At 38.5% G+C, this 5,860-nt stretch overlaps 1 protein-coding gene across 1 annotated transcript; it reads left to right on the top strand.

Annotated features, from left to right (window-relative positions):
* Positions 1 to 3,951: 3,951 nt before the first annotated feature.
* Positions 3,952 to 5,097, top strand: LOC129742620 (uncharacterized protein K02A2.6-like). The gene is made up of 2 exons (XM_055734548.1): positions 3,952 to 4,879; positions 4,982 to 5,097. Exons 1-2 carry the CDS (start codon positions 3,952 to 3,954, stop codon positions 5,095 to 5,097), a joined length of 1,044 nt encoding a protein of 347 aa, XP_055590523.1.
* The last annotated feature ends 763 nt before the right edge of the window (positions 5,098 to 5,860 follow it).

The following is a 5,860-nucleotide window of genomic DNA, read 5'->3' as shown; positions in this document are numbered from 1 at the left end:
ATGTGGTTGTGCTTAATAAAGGATTGCTGAAGTTTTGTGCACATATTAAAACGTGTATTAAGTGGTTTTATTTTAAGAAGATCGAGGTCCCTACAATTTGGCGCAGCCGGTACGATGGTGAGTGATTTTTCCTTTGATTTTCAACTCATATTCCTCTTTTTTCGGAAGCTTTGTTCCATTAGTGATTTTTTTTCAAAATGGCGGCTGAAACGAATGAAAACTGAATGAGTTATCATAAAAATGGTTATTGGATGGAATTGAGAAAGTGACCATGAAAAAAATTATGAAGCATTTTAATGAAAAGATCCGAGAGCGGTTTAATTCCGAAACGGCATTAAAAAAAACTGAGTCCGGCTGAAGACCGAAGAGGTTTCTAAAACGAAAAAAAAACAAATATGAAGTAGAAAAGAAGACAATCGAGTTCGGCTGCAGACCGTGGCAATGAAGTTAAATAATTAAAAAAAAAAAGAAAAGATCCGAGACCGGTAAATAACCGAAGAGGCAAAAAAAAGAGGTATACCTGAAGCTCATTATTGTACGAAGTTTTTAAAGTTAAAAAAAAGATCCGAGTTCGGTTGAGCACCGCAACGGCAATAATATTCAGTATTAAAGATAGAATGAAATGTTTGTTTCAGCCGACCATAAAATATACAAATTAAAACCATGAAAAATATTATCATTAAGGCTATTCATTAAAGTCATGTTAAAAAAAAATATTACAGTCAATTTTTGAATTTAAAAATGTTGCAAACCGGGAGCGAATTTGACCTTAAAAATTCATCAACTATTATTTACAGATGGATGCTGCAAAGTTTGTTAACGTTGAACCTTTCGATGATACTGTTGATTCTTCAAATCTTCGCATTGAGTGGGAGGAATGGCATAGGTCTTGCGAATTAGTTATGCAACTTATGAACTTTCAATCGCAAAATGAAAAGCTTGTGTTTATGCTGGCTCGAGGTGGTCGGGGACTTCAGAGAATTTTTTGTCATCTGGTACCTGTGGCAGATGAAATTTATCCGCCCCCAGCCAAAGTTCCGTTTGCTCCACAAGAAGTCCCAGAATACGACAACGCCGTCAAGAGACTTAACGCTTTCTTTGTTGGAAAACGAAATGAAAGGGTGGAATTAGAAGTCTTTCGTTCTCTTAAACAATCTAGCAGCGAATCGTTCAATCGATACATATTGAGGTTACGCACACAAGCGGCACGATGTGATTTTAGAGACCGCACGGAAAAAGAACTATTACATCAGATAACGATTGGGGCATATGACGAAAAAATTAGAGATAAGGGAATGGAAGACGTTATGACCTTGAATGAACTGATTAATTACGCTATGAATCGAGAGGTATTGTTGAAACAAAAGGAAAATTATGGGTCATCCAAAATAGATTCATTTCCTGTGGCAGCGATAAACCAAAATTGGCGTAACAATCATGTATTCAGAACTGGAAGAAACCGTGGATCATTCCAAGGTGGGCGCAAAATGGATGTTAGTCGTGAAACTAAAGATTGCATAGCCTGTGGGTCATGGAGACATCATGTAGGTGACCAACATTGCCCAGCTAGGAACGCTAATTGCAACAGATGCCAAGGAAAAGGCCATTTCTTACGTTTGTGCCCAAATGGTCGTAATAGTTTCACTCGAAATCGTTATTCATGGAGAAATCCGGAGAATACCAACGCCTTACGCTGGAAGGAAGTTCCAGAAACGGTAGCGGATCACAACGGTGGTCATTCAACCAACAATTTATCGAATCCTGAGGTATGAGTACTTTACATTTTGTTATTAAACCATTCTCAAAACTTTTCTTAATATCATTGAATTATTCTTGTTAAAATAAAGAGAATTAAAAAAAAGAAAAGAAGTAAAATCCGAAAGTAATGTGCTTTATTTATTTTGTTAGGAAAACTCATCGAGTAATGGGGTTTTGACTTGTCTTATCGATCATTTGCCAGTGGATTTTTTAATCGACTCGGGTGCGGTTATTAATACCGTAACCGAAAATGTTTGGAGGCAGTTATTATCAACCAACGCAAAATTGTTCAAAAAAAAGTTCCAATGCGACAGGGAATTTACAGCGTATGCTTGTGAGAAACCTCTCAAAGTTATAGTCATTTTTGAAGCCTGGATTTCGATTAATGAAACAAAACCAAAAAACTATGCCGAATTTTTTGTAATACAAGGTGCTCGAAGATGCTTACTAAGCAAGAGAACTTCCGAAGATCTCAAAGTTTTGAAAGTAGGTCTGGATGTGCAACATATAAACGAGAAACCAAAAACATTTCCAAAATTCCCTAACGTACAAGTAAAATTATCTATTGATCGTTCAGTTGTTCCAAGAAAAATATCGTATTTAAGGATTCCTGTGGCAATGGAAGATAAAGTAAATAAAAAAATTCAGCAAATGCTGGACACTGACGTAATAGAACCAGTAATCGGACCAGCAGATTGGATATCTCCTATGGTTGTTGTTCCGAAGGGGACCGATGATGTCCGCCTGTGTATCAATATGCGATATCCAAATCAAGCTATCAAAAGGGAACACTACCCCCTACCGCTTATCGAAACGTTGCTGAATAAATTTAATGGTTCGAAATTTTTTTCAAAGTTAGATATTACCTCTGCCTATCATCATGTGGAATTACACCCTGAATCAAGAGACATAACTACCTTTATGACTGCAAAAGGTTTAATGAGATTCAAAAGACTCAACTTTGGTGTAAACTGCGCGCCTGAAATTTTTCAGCGCATCATGAGTGAAATGTTGGCGGGAATAGACAATGTAGTAGTGTATATTGACGACATTGTCGTAAGCGGCAAGACTCAAGAAGAGCATGATCAACGATTGAATCAGGTACTAAGCGTGCTCAAAAATAATAATGCAATGTTAAATCATGACAAATGTTTATTTGGGGTTGAAGAACTAGAAATACTCGGATTCAAGGTAAGCAGTGCCGGTATAAGCCCAGCGGATGACAAACTTATGACCATTAAAAATTTTCGAGCACCTGAAACCAAAGAAGAAGCAAGAAGCTTTCTAGGTTTGATTGGCTTTGTGGGTCAATTTATTCCTCATCTTTCGACCAGAACTGAATCAATCAGGAAGTTCATCAGAGGGGATGTGGATTCTTTTGGGCAAGAACAGCTTAATGCATTCAATGATCTGCGCAACGAATTGACGAATACCGTTCATCGTTTGGGTTATTTTGATCCTAAAGATAGAACAGAACTATATGTGGATGCGTCTCCAGTTGGCCTTGGGGCTGTTTTAGTCCAAAGAAATGTAACAAATGAGCCACGAATAATTAGTTATGCATCAAAAGGACTAACGAAAGCAGAGAGAGTGTACCCACAAACACAAAGAGAGGCACTTTCTTTAGTTTGGGCTGTGGAGAAATTTTATTCTTATTTATTTGGAATGCATTTCACTGTATACACGGATCATAAGACTCTCGAATATATTTATGGTGGAAAACATCGCGAAGGGAAGCGTGCATGTTCAAGAGCTGAAGCTTGGGCACTCAGACTGCAGCCGTATGATTTCTCGGTTAAATATATACCTGGTAATATGAATATATCTGATTGTTTTTCAAGATTATGCCCACAATCAGAAACATCGTTTGATGAAAATTCCGAACATTATATATGTGGAATAGGAGAAAGCCTTTCAGCCATAACTTTAGAGCACATAAAGAAAGAAACAGAGCTTGATCAAATTTTAAAGGCGGTCTTCAAAGCTGTTGAAACTGGTTCGTGGTCTCCAGACCTGTATCAGTACGAGGCATTTTCTAAAGAGCTTGGAATAATAAATGGCGTTCTAATTAGAGAACATAGAATAGTTCTTCCTTCCACTCTGCAACAAAAAGCGCTCGATATTGCCCATCGTGGTCATCCAGGGTCGGTGACTATGAAAAGAATCCTTAGAGAACATGTCTGGTGGCCAGGGATGGACAAAGATGTTAACAGGCGAATTCAAGAGTGTGCTGGATGTGCGGCCGTTAGTTCCCAGCATCCTCCAGAGCCGATGATACGCAAAGAAATGCCAGACCGAGCGTGGCAGGAATTGGCGGTAGATTTTTTTACTGCTAAAGAATGTGCAACGTTTTTAGTCGTAGTTGATTACTACAGTAGATATCTTACTGTCATAGAAATGAAAACTACAAATGCGGCTCAAACTATAGATGCGTTGGAAGGAATGTTTAGAATTCACACGTATCCGGAAACTATTAGAGCTGACAACGGACCTCCTTTTGCAAGTCAGGATTTCGCGAACTACTGTGTCAGTAAAAATATCAGGCTTATACGAACAATCCCTTACTGGCCCCAAATGAACGGTCTTGTTGAACGCCAAAATCAAGGCATTCTCCGTACATTGCGCATAGCAAAATCGATGAAACAAGATTGGCGAAAAGCAGTTCAAGAATATGTCTATTTCTACAATACGAGGCCTCATTCCGTAACTGGTAAGACTCCTTTAGAATTGTTAACGGGTAGGCCTGCAAAGGACCTTCTGCCCTCATTAAGAACCGAGGCATATTGGAGCCGTGATGATGAAGTACGAGACAACGATTCGATCCAAAAAATGAAAGGAAAAATGTATGCCGATAAACGTCGACATGCAAAAAAATCCGGTATCAAGGTTGGAGACAGGGTGATGATAAGAAATTACGATTCCGGTAAATTACAACCAGGCTTCCAACCGGAAAAATTCAAAGTAATTAAAAGGAAAGGAGTGGACGTACGCGTAGTAAATGAAGATGGCGTTGTGTACCGACGTCCGGTAAGTCACCTTAGGCTTTGGCCAATTCCGCGACAGGTGATCACTTCTTCCAATAAGGATCAGGAAACACAAGAAAAATCTTCGAAATCGTTCGGTAAGGTTGATCATATTATATTTGAACATTTGGTTTGGTTTCTAAAATATATTCTGCACGTATAATATTCCTGAACTATTCACTCATATACTTATCTTTTAGAATCCGAGAAAGTTGAATCCGATTTGACGAAGGAAACGATGGCAGATGATCCAAGCACAGCTTCGAAGGAGAGGCCAAGGCGAAATCCTAAGAAACCAATTCGATTTGCGGAATGAATTTGGGGAGTTTCTTCAAGCTTCAGTTCCAGTTCGGGTACTTAAGTTCAATTCGAGTTCGGGTGCTTGAGTGCGGCTTAGGTATTGCTTAACTTCGGCTCAGTCGTTGCTTAAGTCCATTTGCAGATGTTGCTTGAATTTAATTCAGATTTAGTTCAGTTTCAGTATTTGAGGCTTCAATAGAAAGACTTCCTTACTTGCTGAAAATTTTGATGAAAATGATTTTCATGCCAGAGAAAATTTTAGGATTGCTTTGATTTTATTCTCATTTGAGGAGCTACTTTGTTTTTTTTTTTAAATTGAAATAAATTCGTTTTGTTTTTTCGAGGGTGAGATGAGATGTGGAGTCTTAATGAAATATGATGCTACAAATATAAGGCTTATGTCAGTACGAAAAGTGACGCCCCGTTTGAATAGCTTTGAAAGAGGGAGATAACAATAGGAATCGAGGGAGAGAGAATTGTAACGGTCAGTTTACGGCAGGTAGCGAACGAATGTGGTTGTGCTTAATAAAGGATTGCTGAAGTTTTGTGCACATATTAAAACGTGTATTAAGTGGTTTTATTTTAAGAAGATCGAGGTCCCTACAGCTAGCTGCCCGAAACGTGTGTCAGTGAATAATCGCTTGAACATCGTGCGATATAGTGACGTTGCTGCCGGTTCTATCCGGTTAGTAGAAAAGGTTCAGGAAAAAAACGTTTGCATTACCATGCCGAAACCTTTGTTGAAAAATGAAGTCCAAGGTGAATCGTGCGATCGGAAC

Source organism: Uranotaenia lowii, chromosome 2, assembly GCF_029784155.1.
Source record: "Uranotaenia lowii strain MFRU-FL chromosome 2, ASM2978415v1, whole genome shotgun sequence".
In the NCBI taxonomy this organism is placed as follows: domain Eukaryota; kingdom Metazoa; phylum Arthropoda; class Insecta; order Diptera; family Culicidae; genus Uranotaenia; species Uranotaenia lowii.
Note: the sequence above shows the minus strand (reverse complement) of the source record. Positions and strands in the feature narration are given on the sequence as shown.

Bases quoted from the DNA above. Each gene is read 5' to 3' on its own strand.
- LOC129742620 (XM_055734548.1), top strand. From the start codon at position 3,952: ATGGACAAAGATGTTAACAGGCGAATTCAAGAGTGTGCTGGATGTGCG. The intron at 4,880-4,981 runs GTAAGGTTGATC...CTTATCTTTTAG, and splicing joins AAAATCTTCGAAATCGTTCG to AATCCGAGAAAGTTGAATCC.